Source organism: Cadophora gregata (genome assembly GCF_030347475.1).
Source record: "Cadophora gregata isolate MNR1 chromosome Unknown scaffold_2, whole genome shotgun sequence".
NCBI lineage: Eukaryota > Fungi > Ascomycota > Leotiomycetes > Helotiales > Ploettnerulaceae > Cadophora > Cadophora gregata.
Window position 1 is genome coordinate 751894 of NW_026695925.1, and position 17168 is coordinate 769061.

Consider the following 17168-nt stretch of genomic DNA (forward strand, 5'->3'; position numbering starts at 1 on the left):
GTACGGGTGGGCAAGCAAATGGAAGCTTTGACGATCGAGAGAAGGCGGCTTCTTGCAGTGTGAACAGCAGTGGTGGTAGCTTAGCTCCCGTGTCGCAATTGGAGGAGGAGGGACTGAATGAGGGTTGTCGACACGCACGATCCGTGAGCTGAACCTAAGGGGGGCTGGGCTGGGCTGGATCCGGACGTTAGAAAGATAGAGTTGCAGGATGCAAGGTAGCGAGCGCAGTGAGATCAGGATGTATGCGATGTAGTGTGGTGTAGGTAATGGTTGCTGAGAGCGCACGCACGCAATTGGCGATTGAGAAGGTATTGATGTGCAATTGTTCGCTGTGGAGGAGAGAACAGCGAGGGGAAGAGGGGTAAAGAGGAGCGGAGTGGTGTAGTAGGTAAGGTAAGGTAGTAAAGCGTAGCGCGAAAGATAGAGGAGAGGTAAGGTCGAGGGGAGTAGGGGAGTGAGGGAGTGAGGGAGGCAGGGAGGAGGGGGAGGGGGAGGGGGAGGGGGAGCGTGAGGCCGAGCGAAAGGGACCAGTGGCCTGGGGGGGCAGGGGGGATGGGCGAGATGCGAGCGCGAGAGAGGAGGGAGGGGGAGGGAGGGACAGTAGCGAGGCGAGCGAGGGTAGCTGGGGAGGGGACGTACTCGTACCTTACGAAGTTAGCTGGCTGGACTGGACTGGACTCTCAGGACTGCAGGTGGCCTCTCCTTCTCCTTCTCCTTCTCCTTCTCCTTCTCCTTCTCCTTCTCCTTCTCCTTCTCCTTCTCCTTCTCCTTCTCCCACCTGCAATGGAAGTAATAATAATGGAATGGGCGCCGGACTTGAACCCCACCTCAACCTTCACAGCGATCTTGTCGAGAACGGCCTAGCGCTCCTGTACTTGAGCAGCGCAGCGCAGCGCAGCGCAGCGCAGAGCTGAGCCTGACCCGTCCCCTGGCGCTCGCTCTGAATCTCTCGCGCTTGGTCTTTGTCGTTGAACTCTGAAAGCAACCTGCGCCTTCAAAGCCCGAATAGCCACATGTTGGACGTTGGGGAGGAGGAAAAAGGAGGAGGTGAATAGGGGAAGAGAAAGAGAAAGAAGAATGGATCGAATGGAATGGACGGGTCTCTTTGCCTTACTCATATTCACAGGATAGGATGGAGCCAGGCCAAGACTGGATACTGAGAACATGGACGGCACTTTATTGGACCAATTGCCTGATTATTATACTCTTCACGTGCATGCACTGTTTTGTTGGTTTGGGTCTCGATGCATCAGTCTAGCCTGTGTCTCTCAATGAAGCCGAGCATGTTGGCGAGTTGAAAATCTCTCTCGAGCAGTTCGCGATGCACTTGCAAATAAGACTTGCTTTCTAGCTGGCACGACGAAAAAGGGAGCAGCTTTGGAAAGCTGGACACCCTTCCAATCTTCACAATGGAGAGGTGACATGGCCAAGACGAGAGCCGAATAAAAACATAGCCGTCCACTCCAGACGTGCAGAGATAGTGGACGACCTTTTCTGCGGGCACTACTGAATATTTTGTGCTGGATATCTAGATACATGAGACTTATCATAATGCTTCGACATTCCATACCTTGAGATACAGCAGTGCGAGCGTGCAAGGCAATTCCCCACCCCTCTTCTCGGCGTCCACGTTGCAAAGAAAAGCAACGTGCTTCAAAGCCGCACAAGATGTAAAACCAATTATGTCTTTCCATAAAAGCTCCCCGCCATTCCTAATGTCGTTATCTAGCAAACTTTGCTGAAAAGAAACATCCGGCAGTATTCCGAATATAACGCCGTCGCCATGCTATACAAATGACCCCATTACTTCCCAGTAGCCCTTACCTCGGACCACATCCTATCAATGACCTGAAAGACAGCAGTAACTGCTTGCATAACATCCTTATTGACGTCCTGGCCTCCAAGCTTTTGTTGTATTTTATCTGGATGCCAGCGTACTCGTTCAACTTTTAAGACCTTTGCCAGTTGGGCTTCCGTAGGCTGTCCAGATGTTGGCGCATTGAGGAAAAACCGCTCTATCTCCTTCAACTTGGTTGTATCTGCCCTTTTGCCACTCTCCACTGGCCAAGGTATAGATGAAGTATGAATCTTCCCAGACTCCCATTTCTGGATGTATGCTTCCCACCTATCTCCCCATGCCTTCCTAGACTTCCTTTCTTGTCCCCTCTTCAAACTTTCCTCGACTTTCCTCCTAAATTTCTCGGCTTCTCTCTCCTCCTTCGCGCTCTCCTTAGCTAGCCGTTCCCTTTCCTTCTTAGCAGCGTCTCTGCGCGCCTTTTCTTCGATTAGGTGCTGATGTGTTTTCTCATACATCTTCGCCCTAACAAAAGCCGTATATTCCTCATCTGTCATACGCTCTAATTCTCCGTCCGGGCTGGGCTTTACGTTGGGATACGTATGAATCGGCTGTCCGTATACACCTTCCCAGAATTGCGCCCCTTCATCATCAGCCATGGCATCAAACAAACTCTCCCGAAAAGCGATCTCGGGGTCTACATATTGGCTCGAGGAAGCGTTCGGGAGGTGCGTATCGTCGTACAGCGCGGGGTCATCTTTGGCTGGGCTCGCTTTGCGCCTCTTGCTACGGTGGTGATGTCTGTGATGTCGTTCTCGCTGTCTCTCGTCTGCTCTGTCGCGTCGCGCCCAGTCTCGGTCAGACCGCTCAGCTGGGCTTCGTGATCGATCGTCGCGTTTCTCGGATCTCCTCTTGGACTTGTCTTTGAATCTGAATCTAGAGGGCTTTGGAACTGCGGGGGGTATGCTAGGAGGGGACTCAACACCACCGTCGGAGTTCATTGTGGTGGCCGAATTGCTTGATGATATGCCTGTGTGATGTGGCGGTTCGTCATCTGCGATTTGGAGGCCCATGCTTGGTCTGTGAGAAGCGTAAATAGTGCTGGTTTTGTTGCGGTTTGCTCAGGCAGGTTCTCGCGATTCTTCTAGGCTGTGACGATAAGAAGCTTATCGGTTAGTGCAGCCTACTTACAGTAAAGTGGACCTGGGGAAATTCATAACCGCCCCAACGTCTACTTACGCATGCAATGCAACAACACCAACTCAAAGCCCCAAAATGTCAGGCAAAGGCTTGTCTTACGGACTCAACATTACAAAAAAGACACCTTTAGGAAGCAGACCCCTGCCTGGCAAGAGGAAACCAATTTTCGACGAGCCTGACGATTCAGATGGCGACGACAAAGGCGACGCTGAAGCAATTGAAGAAATTGGGGAATTTGGCGGTCTCACAAACGATGCCCCAGCTCCCAAACTCTCCAAAACAGGCGCGGTAAAAGGTCGAAAACCGATGATGAAGCTCGGGTCAAACAAAGCGCCAATCAGCATGTACGGCGACCTCTCCTCGTCCTTCACATCCAAGAAACACGCAGATAAAGCTGAGGAGCTAGACGCCAATATCTACGATTACGATGCAGTGTATGACTCTCTCAAGCCACAGAAGAAAGTCACGGAGGAGGACAAGGAGCGCAAGCCGAAATATATGACGAACCTCATGGCGGCCGCAGAAGTTCGACAGCGAGATGCCAGGATCGCGGAGGAGAAGAAGCTAGCACGAGAACGAGAAGCTGAGGGCGATGAATTTGCTGATAAAGAGAAATTCGTTACATCCGCGTACAAAAAGCAGCAGGAGGAGAATAGGCGGTTGGAAGCTGAGGAGAAGATCCGCGAGGAGATGGAGGCGAAGAAGAATAAGGGAACAGGCATGACGAGCTTCTACAAGAATATGCTGGAGAAAGGAGAGCAGAAACATGCGGAAGTTGTTAAAGCGGTGGAGGAGAGAATTAAGACTGGCCCGGTGGAGGAGGTGGAGGAGGAGAAGGTCAAAACAGAAGCGGATATTGCGAGGGAGATTAATGAGAAATCTGGTGGTTCGATTGCCATTAATGATGAAGGGCAAGTGGTGGATAAGAGACAGCTGCTTAAGGGAGGTCTGAACATTGCTGCGAAACCTAAGAGTGCTGCACAGTCCAATGCGGCGAGAGATGCCAAAGCTTTGTCTGACCGGACGAAAGGTCCTGGATTCGTGGGTGCTGGTGGTGGTAAGCAAGCTATGCGCGAGAGGCAATCGAGGATGATGGAGGCACAATTGGAGCAGGCGACCAAGAGAGCGCTTGAGCAGGAGGAAGAGGAGAAGGTGACTCTGGAGAGGGCTTCGAAAAGTAGAAAGACAGAGGGCGACATTATGAGTGCGAAGGAGAGATATCTCGCCCGAAAGCGGGAGGCTGAAGAGGCGAAGAAGAGAGGAGAGTAGACACATATAAGAAAAAATAAAGCAAAAACTTATCCCAAAATTTGGAGGCTTAGGAAACATCACTGTCAGTCGACTTTCTTTCATAACTCTTCCATCTTAGTCGTGAGGTCGGCACTTGACGGTAGTGTCTACACGTCCTCCTCTAACAAGGTAATATTCCGATATTTTGACAGAGTCTTTCAAGTTCAACAGTTAAACCAAGGCTGCATACTGATTCGAGGGGACCCTCCAAACTGCCCTTCTCCCAGACTATATGAGAGGCAAGCAAAAGGGGCACGCTCGCTTACCAGATTTCAGACCAAAAGTCAACAAAGCCTAAAAAAAAGAAGATGAGTTCCATCCACTATTTGGAGAAAAGAATATATAGCAAAGACAAAGGGTATGTGATATATACATGAAGACTCAACGCAATATTCGTCGGTTTAAAAGCTGGAAACGAGAGAGCGAGCAATGGCAAAACTCACAGACTGATCGCGATGAGGCGGAAATATATCCGACCGAGAAGCGATCAGTCTGTTTAGAAACCATAAGCATGTTACAGTTTTAAAGAGGCATCACCGTGACGTAGGAACGTGGGTGCTTGGTCAGAAAGCTGTTTATTTGGTTAGATGAAGGGGTTAGTGACAGGAAACGTGGGTGCGAGAAGAGTGAATATGTGATAGTGAAGGGTGAATGGTGAATGGAACGGGTGGATTTTTGCCTTTGGATCTGCGGCAAGTGGTGAGATGAGGCGGAGTTTTTGTATGTTCGTGAACTTCGGTCTTTGAAATTCATTGCTCACTGCTGCGTAGGTTTCTCTGGTCGGATTTCAATGTTTAACGGTCGATTTTGAATACGCCTCACCAAAGTCATGCATGGGTGTTTACAACCTCTTACATTTCAAGTATTATACTGCCTACCCTGTATCTTTCAAAAGGATTAAATGCCCTGATAACACCTTTATTAAGACTCGAGAACCTTCTAGCTTGGCTTGTGATGTACAAAACTCCCATCGGAGATCAACGATCTACTCGTATATTTTTGCATGGGCTTTGCTCTAGTGAGCAAACAATATCTCCAACTTTCTGAAAGGCTCTATTTAGGTACCTGAAGTCATTTCAATCATGTGAAGTAGATGCTTGGACGGAGATAGTTGTGGTAAACCACATGAGAATGGCGTCGGGCGGCGAGGTTGTTGACCTATTTTACTGTAGGTAGATATCAGAGTCTGCTTTGTCGCTAGTGCACGCTGCTAGAGTTTATGGAAACACTTACCATCTCGAGTGTCGTATGGCCATATCTGTGAAAAGTGAACTCTGAGATTGATTGGTCAGTGATATTGTGGCGCCTGGAGATGAACATGAATCCATCCGATATTGAGACACAGCTAGTCATTCTTTCAAGCACAACAGCAGTATTGTTGAGCTCACCAACCATTTCACCCTCACGTGTGTACCTCAATGTCAAAGTCGTTTCGCGAAATTGACCTGGAAGCTTTCACCGCCCATATTGTTGACAACCACGCTAGTCGATCGCGACTTCCGAAGCGAGTTGACCGTCAACATAAATAAACATGCTCACATTGACCGCTACAGGTTCACAGCATCGACAAACCACCACATGGATTGCGTCTTGTAATGGTATCGCCGCACGCTCGGGCTATGGGCGCATGCTGTGCGTTGGTTCGTTTGGTAGAAGGTAGTATGCGACATAAGGCGCTCGTGCGAGCCATTCTGCAGGTATGTTTCTCTACTTTATATCGGGGACATCATTGTCGCATGGCATTTTCAGAAGATTGTAATCTTTGAGTCTTCTTGCATGAGAATGGCTGACGCTCAGTAGGTTACTGGATATCGGCGAGCTCACATCAAGCAAGCTGGCATGATCCTACCTCGTGCCAATGGCGACTTCACGTCGGAATTCAAGGCTCTGGTCGAGCATTTCCTTGAGAAGCTTGGATGTGGCAGTATCTTCTTTCCAGAAATTGTACCAGATTATGAAGGCTGGGCTGATAGTGTAAGTCACCTCTGCACATCCAGGGCTCCACATCACGAAATATCATCATGGCAGATTAATTCTGGGTCTAACCCCTGAACTACTCACGGTGTTGAATCGTGAGCTAACAAATTGAGACTATGCAGTGGACCCATGGCGACCGGTACACATGGGTACGCGGAAAGCCACAAGGAGAGCCAACTGAATATGGTGGACTGCCAACACCAAGCGACAAAGACCGAATCCGAGAAGCAGTCATGCTCATGTTCGAGAACTTGCGAGACCATGGGACCGCCTTGGACTTGGACGACAGTATTGTGAGTGTCGAGTCTATAACATTCCTCAACCCCCTCTAACATAATTATAGACTTTACAGAGTTGCCTCGCGGACGGATGCTGTGAGATCTGTGCCGGCGAGGATTATGAGGATCTGACCGAGGACAAGATGTTGTTTTGCGACGATTGCCACGTTTGTCGTCATCAAAGCTGCTACAAGGTCAAGATTGTTCCAGAAGGAACCTTTGTGAGTCCTTACTCCCCAGAAAAGCAACTAAGATTCACTAATACATAATCAGTACTGTAGATCCTGCACTGCAAACAGAAATCGTGAAATTGGTAGAGTCATGACGCCTTGGAGCAGCAAGAAGCCTGCCACGCCTGCATCTCTCATCGTAGACGAAAACCGTTTTGGTCCGCTTGTTGGATCTCCACACCAAACAAGATCTACCAGAAGTAACCCATTTGGGGGTTTTCAACAATTTCCTGATCCCAAAGCCGCCAAGTCCAAGGACAACCCAAGCGCAGCCCCTAGAAAGCGATCCGCTTCCACTGTTCAGAGATCTTGTGGTCCTTCAAAGCGTCAAGTCAGTCGAGGTAATCGAGCAACCAGCCACGGCAATGCATTACGGTCTACCTTCGAGCATGCAACAGCCACGTTTGATGACATCAAAGTTGTCCCCCACTTAGGTGCTCGTCTTCCCACTCCGACTCCAAGTGATGGACGAAGCCCTTCAGGTGACATTTGCTACAGAACTCCGGCCAGATCTGCCACTGATGAGTCTGCAAAGTCCAATGACATGGATACTGCTTCCTACAAGGTGGAGAATGAGGCATCCGTCAGCATTCCCGCACCCTATGTCGACCAAGCCTCTGTTAATCCTTCAAGACTGGCCCATGATCAGCAAATCCTCTCCACAGAGCAGCTAGACAAGACTGAATTGCGAATTCGTCTTGGCCCAAAATCCTTGATCAATCGCAGTCTTAAGCTAAGCCGAGTCGATTCTCTCGATGACCTCTTTGAAGCTTGCATCAATCGCTGGAAGGACAGACTGAAGGGCGAAACTCCTCGAATTCTTGCCTTCTTACCCAAGCATCTCGAAGGTGTTACAGAGTTCACTCCCGATTTCCAAGTATCTGACTTCTTGAGCTTAATCAAGGCTGAATGGGATAATGGTGTCGAGAAAGATTTGTTCATCTCCATGATTCTTCTTCGAGATGGAGAGGACTTTTGATTAACTGGTTCTTTCTCGAGACGTACTGTGTCGTGCTGAATATCTTCGCAGACATACAGGGTGGCGATATGGTCTTTGATGCTGTGGTATGATGAATGGACATTAAGTCTCCAACCTTGCGATGCATACTAAGTGGGCAGATTCCCAGAAACTCAGGAGATAAACTTTCTGCCTCGTCTACTGTATTTATTGACTTGATTAAGCGAACTCTTACCCAGGTGTCCAAATCGACGAAAACGACGACTGACCATCGACCGGTCTTCAGATGTCACTGTAAATTCGCATAAAATTTCCAATGCCAGCTTTAACTAATCCGACAATAGGACAGCACGTACCTCGGTACATCTCCCTTCCAAACACTTCAGATCTGCCACGGAGAACTGCAAGTTAATTAAGCCCTAGAAGCCGCAAACTCATCTATAGCCTTTAAATGCAATTTGAAGGGTTTTCAAGCACCCATTATAGCTCTTGCGGAGAAAATGCTCTAATGTCCTTGCTTGGAAACAATCAAAACAAATGATGAATGTTTCGATTACGAAATCTCCGAATTCTGCTGTGGGAGTGTGCAGTGGAGCAATAATAAAGCGAGAAGAAGAACCTTAGTATCATTCCCTATCGAATGTGAAGGAGACACAAGGGAATAGCGATGAAAGCCTATTGAAATGAGAAGTTAAAATGGGAAAGGGCGATGGAAAGGAAGACTTAAGCAGGTACTGATGCTTTTCAACCACCGTCTCCCACATGTTATCATCAACATCAACAATAGTATCCATCCCAGACACGATACTTCATCATAGAGATGTTTCACCGCGTTGTAGCAGTCCCTGAAGATATCGATTATTTCGAAGCACCCAACCTTGACGAACCCACCTCAAGTATCCATTTTACCGACCCCGGCGACCAAAGCCTCAGAACCGCTGTCCCGTTCCGACTGCGACCAAGTGACTACCACGAGGGCTACATTCAAACCCTAGCAGGCCAGATCCCCAAGGTCCGAGTCGGCCCAACACTCAGCATATCCTGCAATGGCAGCAGTGGTAAGCGCTTCTACGTCTCTCTGGCCGACCAGACATGCGCAACCCTCAGCAGACTCTGCAGATCCCTTGTCGGATACAAAGACATCCAGATATATTACTGGGACCCGTTGTACAGGACTTGGACTGAAGCACGGGCTTGTGGATCCTTGGATCTGATGATGAAGGATGTCAAGGATAAGAAAGTAGTACATGTTTTTGTCCTAAGACCCTGGGAAAAAGCAGCAGATTTGCCTGATGTGAGGGTTGATGAGTGGGTGGATTGGGGTGTTGTGCCTGTGAGGGGAAGAAGAGAACGTAAGTCGACCATTCTAAACTATAGAGTAAGGGGAAGGCTGACAGATGTAGCTTGTGTCAAGCCTGAGAGATGGATTGGTTAAGAGGGTTGCAGAAAATTAGAAGGCTGAAGGGGTTTGGAACAAGTTTTGATTCTGGACTGTAGCTAGAATATGGACTGCAGAGTAGATTCAGCATACTTGAGATGGACCAGGCATCGGAGAGTTTCTCAACAGAGTTCTAACGTAGACGATTTGGAGTAGAAGGATTCTTCAGAACCCGTGAACCCTATAGAAACTCATTAGTCTTCCTTGGGAAATGTGCAGTGTTGAAGAGGTGATTCATTTTGATACCATCTATGCAGCCCTTTCATATAAGCCTTCCCCTGCCCAGATGCTTTGTCACATATGATACAGCCGATCATAATCGTACAATTATACACACTCCATCCCCATCGTGCCTCGGTATTTGCTTTTCCGTTATAATACAGCCTCCCTTGACCACCACATCAGCAGTTGTCCATAGCCATAGCCATTCCTTAGAAGATGCCTCCACTAGCTCCATTCTTCGCATTCTCTTGCTGTATCCTGTTGATGTATTGCCTGCTGACCGTATTCCAAACCGCCATATATTTATCCATACACTGTGTCACACAAGCGCCCTCGCCACTGGATAATGAAGCTCCAGGTTTTGGTACGCACTTCTCAAAACAGTGCTCATTCACTTTCTGTTGATAATTGATCAGCACTAGTTCTGGACATGCTTGAAGGGCGAGAGTAGTGATTGGGACATACCTCGATCAATTGCCGGGCATTGGTCATGGCTGCCTCTTGCCTGACTTGGTTCATGACAGTAGCCTTGGGATCTTGCCCAAAGCCGAGACCATTGCTGACGTTGTCCATGCTTAAGGATGTGGAACTCGGGTTCCAGACAGAGGATGGTTTGGAGCTGCGACTTTGCTGGGACTTTCGGCTCGAAGTTCGTGGATGCTGAAATGCAGTTTGCTGTTATTTCCGTGGAAGCTTCTTGCTGATTGGAGACTTTGGAGAATTGTTGTTCGGCGAATTGCGAAGTTGAGAATCCGTATCTGTTTATTTTGTTGGTCGTCTTCGAACTTTTTCTGACGTTGATGATGCCCACTCGTTTAGGTAAGACAGCTCCCAGCACCAAAAATCGGGCCTTGCAGGGATCCAGTTCCACCCCGGATTAAAGTTACAGAGACGAGAGAGAGGCCAGCTAACGGTAACGGTCTCCAAGTCGCCTTGACATTTTGTGGAACTGACTTCTGCTTCAACCCCTTCAGGAGACGAGCGCCGTCCCGTCGTTGTTCTATTTTCTTTTTCTTCAATTGCCTTTTCGTTCTTTACTCGCTTTCATCGACTCGGAAAGAAGGAGCTGAGACAGGATCTTAGAGGCAATGTGGCTCTCTACTTCGCTGTCGGCATGGGCGCTGGCAGCATGTGCTCTAGCAGCTATTTCGGACCACACGACCACCGACGAGAATGGCATTAGAAGTATACCGGCAAGTCAAGGAATACCCGAATGGCCTCAAGTTCAATAGCACAGTTCGGCTAATTAAATGCGACAGTTACGGACGCATTCCCTCCAACAGGTTCGGATTGGCACACCCTCTTGCTTTCACGGCACCACTGACTTAAGATACGAAATAGCCATATCTCGATTCGGACATGCAGAGCCGATGGTTTGATTTTGGAGGAAATACAATTGTTCGCGCGGATCAGTATGAGGGCCGTTTCTCCTGACGACAAGCTCGCGTGCTAATACGAAATGCAGGTATATCCGCCTGACCTCAGATCGCCCCTCACAAGAAGGATGGATTTTCTCGCGCGTGCCTTTAACGGCTACGAACTGGGAGGTTGGTCTGTCCATTTGCAGATAGAGTTTCTGTCTGCAAATACGCTTGTACAAATAACTCACATTTCGATCTCCAGATTGAAGTCGAATTCAAGATCCACGGAAATGGCAATCTCCACGGCGACGGCATGGCTCTCTGGCTCACCAAGCAGCGCGCCTCACCCGGCCCAGTGTTCGGAAGCATCGACTCTTTCGAAGGCCTCGGCATCTTCTTTGACACCTACAAGAACAACCGTCCTGGCACCGTCTTCCCCTACGTAATGGCTATGGTGGGCGACGGCAAGAAAGTCTACGACAAATCGAACGACGGAAAGGACAACGAGTTCATGGGCTGTTCAGCTCGCGGTCTCCGAGGCGCATCGATCGCTACCAGGGCGAAATTGACGTATTTCCAAGACAAGAGCCTGAAGCTCGAATTGCAGTATAAGACGGATGGGCAGTGGGAGCTGTGTTTCGAGACCAACGAGCCGCCAATGATCCCCTCGGTGGCATACTTGGGTTTCTCCGCCGAGACGGGAGAATTGAGTGACAATCACGACTTGATCAGTGTTTCGACGCGGAATTTGTATGATACCAAGGGACGGGACAGCACGGCGAGCAAGCCTGGTCCCGGGGGCAAGACCGCTTCGACAGGAGGGAAGGTCAAGGCTCCCAAGGAAGGAGGGAGCTGGACGTGGTTCTTCTTCAAGATCTTTATGTTCTTTGCGGTGTGTGGTGGTGGATACGTGGGCTACACTGCGTGGAGGACGCAGAAGAGTAGAAGTCATCGCTTCTGAGGAGTTCAAGTCCGAAACTTACGCGCGAAGGACTTGATATTATATGATACGATCAGTGGGGAGGGTAGGATGAGGAATGTATATTCCATAAAACAGCAGAGACCAGCACGAGTGAGCGAGTCGAACAAAGCCAAAACAAAGTCTCTTTTCCATAATTATTGCTGCATTTTCAGGCTGGAAGCGAACTGGGACATGTATGAATGGCAGAAAATATATTCATTCCTCTACCCACTTTCCTTTGCTACTGCACGATCAATAATGGTATATGCAACACGACTTATTGTTTTGGAAGCGACTCGCTTGTGTTTCCAACTTTTGTTAGAAGCGAAATGTTTGCGTATTAACGATCTCGCGCTGTCTTTCCGTCTTTCAAAAACACCAGTTTTTGTAATTTTGGTGTCGATTGCCTCTTAAGGACTCTTTCAATTTCTCAAGAGGCCAGGTGGCCATGACGGGGAATCATTCTTCTCCCTGTCTCCATTTCCAATCAATCAATGCCGAGACGAATCGCCTCTACCCAGTGGTATGCCAGCCAATATAGAATATTTAACCAGCAACGCTCGCTACGCTACCCATATATGTCCTGCCCTTCCCTTTATCTACCCGAAGAATATATACGGAGGTATGTCTCAGAACCAATCTACCTTAACGCCTATGATGCCGTGCTGCATAATTCATTGAGCTGAGCTTCCATAATGGAAGCTGTTTCTATCCAGCTCTCCGTTTATACCATTCCATTCCTGAATCCCGTTACTCCTTTCATGATGTCAAAGCATTGGATGTTGCCATAATTGCCATGCCAATAAACCCGAATGCAATGCATAAGTTGCGATTATGGTTCATACTCAAACTCTCCACGAAGAGCGAGAGCGCAACGCTTGTCATAACACCCCCTGTAAGGGCAAACATGACGCCATATACAGCCTCTCCTGGCTTGTTGCCTTCGTGGCCAGCAACTTTGAACCATGCGGCGGCTATCCCAGCACCTACTGGCTGTAAAGCTCCACCTAGGAGAGCAGCCCAGAGCATAGCGCGGAAGCGAGACTTGAGGGCCAGAAAGAGCGGCAATGCTAGAGCGAAGCCTTCAGTAATGTTGTGAACGAATAGCGCCATGAAGACAGAGAACCCAAGAGACGGGTTGGCATGGTTTGTCGCGTAGGTGATAAAGCCCTCGGGCAGTTTATGAACTGCAATAGCGATGGATGTTTGGAGGCCAATGCTCATGAAGGCATTCTCAGGTACGTGATGGTGGTGTTGCGCTTCGAGATCTTCTGAGTCAACATCTGAGTCGTGGCCCTCTTCCATCTGCTCACAAGCTTCTTCAAGTGTCTCACAAGAACGTGCTCGTGTAACTCGGGTCTGGCTCAGTGTTCGTGGAGTGCCACTTGAGATTTCCTCGCCGTCTGGCGGGGCATAATGTGTGGATGGATGAATTGATCCGGTAGCTGTACGCAAAACGGTTGGATTGCGGGTAGTAGTGGGACTTCTGTTGGAGATGAGGTGCTTGAAACATTCTTGACCGCATGGATCGGAGTAACCAAAGCAAGGTCCGCCAGAGTCACAATTTGTTTTTGTATCTTTGACGAAAGACATTACTCGTTTCTGTACCTCAATCATGGAGGGTCTTCTCGAAGCAGGAAATGTAGCTTGTCGTCTTATCTGGTTGTCTGAAGGGCCATCTACATGTGTTTGGTGTGGTGAGAGATTGGTGCTGGATAGATTGGAGCGAAGTAGTGGGGTTGCTTCGCCAGCCTTTCCATTCTCAGGATGCGACACCTGTCGACCTCTCGGCTGACTAGCACGAGAATGTCCTCTGCTTCGTGCGTGGTGCGAATGATGTCCGTGATGGTCATGGGCTGCTTCTTCGTGGGTATGGTCGCAGTCTACCACATGCGACGGCATGAACCGGTGAAAAAACCGCGATATGATCTGGATGCCAAAGAAGCCTGCTACAAACCCCGCCAACAGTATCCAACCGGCAGTCGATGCTGTGTAGCCACTGCTTATTAGGTACTTCTTCGAATTTGGAAGGATGCTGTAGAGCGCAGAGAATATCTGATTGGCAATTAGCTTCTGCGGTTGGTGATGGAGGGGCAATAATTACCATAACCCCAAAACTCAAACTCAACGAGGATGCCATAAACGCGTCACTTTCCTGTATTCTGAAATTCCGTTTACTCGGTATGTGTTGTATCAACAGATCTACGCAGATAATACTGGCTCCTAATATACAAGCTAGGTGCATCTGTCAGTCGAAATTCTCTGCAACACTCGGGAGAACAAAGCATACCAATACCGCTCACAACGGACATAATCCACCCCCGAGTATCATTATCGAGCTGCATGATTGCAATCCGCCCGTTCTGAGGAATACTCGCCCTGACTGCAAGGGATAGTTATCGTATCAACCTTCCAACTTCTCCTGGCGATGTAGCTCGCGGATCTCTTTCATGCAGGTGACAGGACTTTGTCGGCGTCGTGAACGAATGGCAGATTCTTTGAGAGGGATCGAAAACAAAAGTGAAGAGGGCGATGTCCTAAGAGACAACTGTTAGGTAGGGAGAGAAAGAAGTAGGGAGAGAAGGTAATAGAGGCTGCTGCTGCTCATACTTGCTGAAGGTGTGCAAGTGTGGTCGTGGTCCTCAGTCTCGTCTGGTCATCGCGCCTGCTTTGCTTCGGCTTGGAAGCGGCCAACAAGGTTGACAACCTTGACAGCCTCATTCGCGAGTCAAGGCCCATGACCCCCACGCATGTCGCCAAGCAAGGGACTGACATTCAGCCGCCCTGGCTGTGATTGGTTGGTTGTATGTTGTGTAAGCATCGGTAAGATATCATTTCATTGTCCTGTCCTTAGACCATAACGAAATATATCCTTCCATGAGAGCGGTTGTCCATTCTTGGCTCTGATGAGCTTTCATAATTCACTCGAGCTATGGATGTTCAATGATATATTGGAGCAAGCTTTGTCGCCCACGTGCACGTTGTTCTCAGACCAGATCTTATATGTCATCAGCCATGCTCGCAACTATAATCGATTACGAGATGCGTCGGTATGTGAGTCCCTTATAGTGTAGAGTGGTATAGCGGGACCTAAAAGAAATTTGAAGGCTGGACTGGCAGTTGTCTTCATGTCGTCCAAATTCAGAGAGAGAAAATACTGGGCTAGAGTGAAAGAGGGCAAGTGGCACTCCTAGCTCGGTTCCGGGTTGGACCTTATTCCGTCCTCTACCCCAGATAACCTTACTTCATCTTCTCAGCATCTTCAAGGCGTCATCAGCACGGCTAGGAATACTTATTCGACTCTGTTCAAGTACCAAGTTTCAAGTTACAAGTCACATGTGGTACCAAGACAAGGTCACTCGCGGCAGTGTGAACTATGTTCCCTTGATATTGGGCTTTATTCCCCCTGAGAGTTCATTGAGTATTGCTAAAGAGTGTGGTTAAGAAATCGAGACGACTCAGATCCTTCAGTCATAGGCTCGCACAGACAATCATGCCGCCTGTGCGAACGTCTCTTGCAGAGCTGAGATCGATGGAGAAAAGAAATACTCTCCACCCTTAGCGATGACCCATTCATCGGACAAGTCTAGTGACTTCCCTTGGTCTTCTGCATCGAAGCCGACCATTTGGCGACTTGGCTCCGGCTTATTGAAATGAGCAGCGCCAATGATGGGGTCGAAGCCAGGACGTGTAATTTTAGGATCAGTTCTGGTTTTGTTGGGGAACCCTGTGTTGTTTGCCCAGACTAAATGGTCAGTATACTTCAGGGTTATCATGGTGGAGGATACCAACGTTTTTGAATGAAGGAGAACCCTTTTGAGAGGTCGCTCTGGTAGCAGACGAAAAGAAGGCCACGCTCGAGCTTGAGATCTGGTGAGCTTGTTGCAGTCGTAATCTCTTCGTCAGTAACTTCAGGTCCATACCTAAGGGCATTATGAGGTTAGCCTTGATGATCTGAGTCGGGGCCTTGAGAGGATGCGAAGGCACGTCTCGAAAATACCTGACCGACTGATGGAAAGGACAGGATTTAGATACGTACTGTATGCCACGACGGATGATACGATGTTCCTGATGAGCATCGATATTGAACGGAAAGTCATCTCTGGGATTCGTCTTGCGGGTATGTGCTGCATATGGGCAATTCTTCTGCTTGACATTCTGTTGATAGCGAAAGTTATCATTTTGAGAAGAGTCTTTAGCAGCAGCCTTGAAGTTGGCTTTATCGTCCTCTGAAGCAGGTTCAAGCGGGAAGTTCTCAACAGGCGCTCCTAAGAAGTAATCACGTCAAACACTTGCCCAAGGAACTTTAACCGGATCACTTACCATTTTTCCATCTACCGACCAACTTGGCACCTAGAAGATCAGGAGTGAGCCGATTCTTTGGGCCTTCGACGTCGAGAAACTTCTGAAATTCTGGGACCTTCTGCTTGAGTTTACGGAATACAAGAAAGCTTCCGTCCAAAGCCCATGAAGGTCTGCTCTCTCTCAACGCGTCTCCTGGTCGACCCACGAGGATTATTCCTTGATGAATCGTGTCTGTGCCTCGATGGACCAAGGTCGGAACGCCATCGACTGCAGGTTGGGCGATACCATCGGCAAATCCGAAGCTATTATCAATGTCAGTAAATATTATACTATTGGGACTGAAGCAACCAAGACTTACTGTTCATGCCCAGCTACATCGCCAGGTCTGACGTGTCCTTCGACATGAGTTACTTCGGTAATGCTAGCTCCATTCCGGCCAACCTTGAAGATACTCTTGACCTTTGAAAGAGTTTCTTTGAGCTTTGGGTGGCTGCTACCGGTGATGAGAATCACTCCGTGGATCTCTTCATCACGGAATTCTGGCTCCCATTGGCTCAAATCATCGTTGAGATATTTGGAAGGTTCCCCCTCTCCGTCAACGTCGCGGTCTTCCCCATCAGCATCTGCAACCATACCCTTCACGAAGACATCATCACCAATGGGGTCTCTGATCCCCAACTACGAGGTTGCAAACTCGAGTCAGCGGAAGCTCTGCATAGATATTATATGGCTGGATAAGTTCACTCACAGCTTTGAGGCCTTTATGAGAGAACGCAATATTGATGCCACTCAACTCCAGAAGTTTCGGAGTTGTATCATGCAATGCAGCTCTCTCCTTTTCCTTGACGATCTTTTGTCTGTCATCCTCACACTGGGTCACAGATGTGACGTGATGAGCAAGCTGACCGACTCCGGTGCAGAAATCTTGGAGGAGGTCCTTGTTGATCTGAAAGAAGAAGAATATCTCTCCCTTCTTGGGAAGTCCAGACCTTGAATAAGTTAGCTTCTCAAGTCGAGACGTAGCACCACTTAAGGGACTTACAAGATATCACCCTGGATGTTATCGAGATTCAAGGGAGAAGCCATGTTAACTCAGCTGTCTGATGATTATTGACTGGTGTCAAAGGTTACTTGGGGTCTGTTATTTGGAGAC

General features: G+C 48.6%; 9 protein-coding genes across 9 annotated transcripts; 4 read left to right on the forward strand and 5 right to left on the reverse strand.

The window, feature by feature from the left end:
* Window positions 1-499: 499 nt before the first annotated feature.
* ONS95_007591 (uncharacterized protein) lies at window positions 500-1546 on the reverse strand. Its single transcript, XM_058501106.1, has one exon. The coding sequence runs from the start codon at window positions 1164-1166 to the stop codon at window positions 861-863; it is 306 nt and encodes a 101-aa protein (XP_058362423.1). The 5' UTR covers window positions 1167-1546; the 3' UTR covers window positions 500-860.
* A 257-nt stretch (window positions 1547-1803) lies between these two features.
* On the reverse strand, window positions 1804-2868 carry ONS95_007592 (uncharacterized protein; the record flags this gene model as incomplete). Its single annotated transcript, XM_058501107.1, has 1 exon — window positions 1804-2868. One exon carries the CDS (start codon window positions 2866-2868, stop codon window positions 1804-1806), a length of 1065 nt encoding a protein of 354 aa, XP_058362424.1.
* Window positions 2869-3035: 167 nt separating this feature from the next.
* ONS95_007593 (uncharacterized protein) lies at window positions 3036-4335 on the forward strand. The gene has a single exon (XM_058501108.1). The coding sequence runs from the start codon at window positions 3071-3073 to the stop codon at window positions 4262-4264; it is 1194 nt and encodes a 397-aa protein (XP_058362425.1). The 5' UTR covers window positions 3036-3070; the 3' UTR covers window positions 4265-4335.
* A 1569-nt stretch (window positions 4336-5904) lies between these two features.
* Window positions 5905-7749, forward strand: PHF17 (Protein Jade-1; the record flags this gene model as incomplete). Its single annotated transcript, XM_058501109.1, has 5 exons — window positions 5905-5982; window positions 6086-6259; window positions 6385-6555; window positions 6606-6761; window positions 6814-7749. The coding sequence occupies 5 exons, from the start codon at window positions 5905-5907 to the stop codon at window positions 7747-7749; spliced, it is 1515 nt and encodes a 504-aa protein (XP_058362426.1).
* Window positions 7750-8548: 799 nt separating this feature from the next.
* Window positions 8549-9163, forward strand: ONS95_007595 (uncharacterized protein; the record flags this gene model as incomplete). Its single annotated transcript, XM_058501110.1, has 2 exons — window positions 8549-9080; window positions 9132-9163. 2 exons carry the CDS (start codon window positions 8549-8551, stop codon window positions 9161-9163), a joined length of 564 nt encoding a protein of 187 aa, XP_058362427.1.
* Window positions 9164-9597: 434 nt separating this feature from the next.
* Window positions 9598-9961, reverse strand: TIM13 (protein translocase subunit; the record flags this gene model as incomplete). Its single annotated transcript, XM_058501111.1, has 2 exons — window positions 9598-9786; window positions 9854-9961. The coding sequence occupies 2 exons, from the start codon at window positions 9959-9961 to the stop codon at window positions 9598-9600; spliced, it is 297 nt and encodes a 98-aa protein (XP_058362428.1).
* A 786-nt stretch (window positions 9962-10747) lies between these two features.
* On the forward strand, window positions 10748-11710 carry ONS95_007597 (uncharacterized protein; the record flags this gene model as incomplete). Its single annotated transcript, XM_058501112.1, has 3 exons — window positions 10748-10800; window positions 10854-10935; window positions 11012-11710. The coding sequence occupies 3 exons, from the start codon at window positions 10748-10750 to the stop codon at window positions 11708-11710; spliced, it is 834 nt and encodes a 277-aa protein (XP_058362429.1).
* A 759-nt stretch (window positions 11711-12469) lies between these two features.
* On the reverse strand, window positions 12470-14055 carry ONS95_007598 (uncharacterized protein; the record flags this gene model as incomplete). The annotated part of the gene is made up of 3 exons (XM_058501113.1): window positions 12470-13765; window positions 13815-13945; window positions 14001-14055. The coding sequence occupies 3 exons, from the start codon at window positions 14053-14055 to the stop codon at window positions 12470-12472; spliced, it is 1482 nt and encodes a 493-aa protein (XP_058362430.1).
* Window positions 14056-15296: 1241 nt separating this feature from the next.
* On the reverse strand, window positions 15297-17101 carry ONS95_007599 (uncharacterized protein; the record flags this gene model as incomplete). The annotated part of the gene is made up of 6 exons (XM_058501114.1): window positions 15297-15455; window positions 15503-15978; window positions 16034-16317; window positions 16374-16693; window positions 16764-17004; window positions 17058-17101. 6 exons carry the CDS (start codon window positions 17099-17101, stop codon window positions 15297-15299), a joined length of 1524 nt encoding a protein of 507 aa, XP_058362431.1.
* Between the last annotated feature and the right edge of the window lie 67 nt (window positions 17102-17168).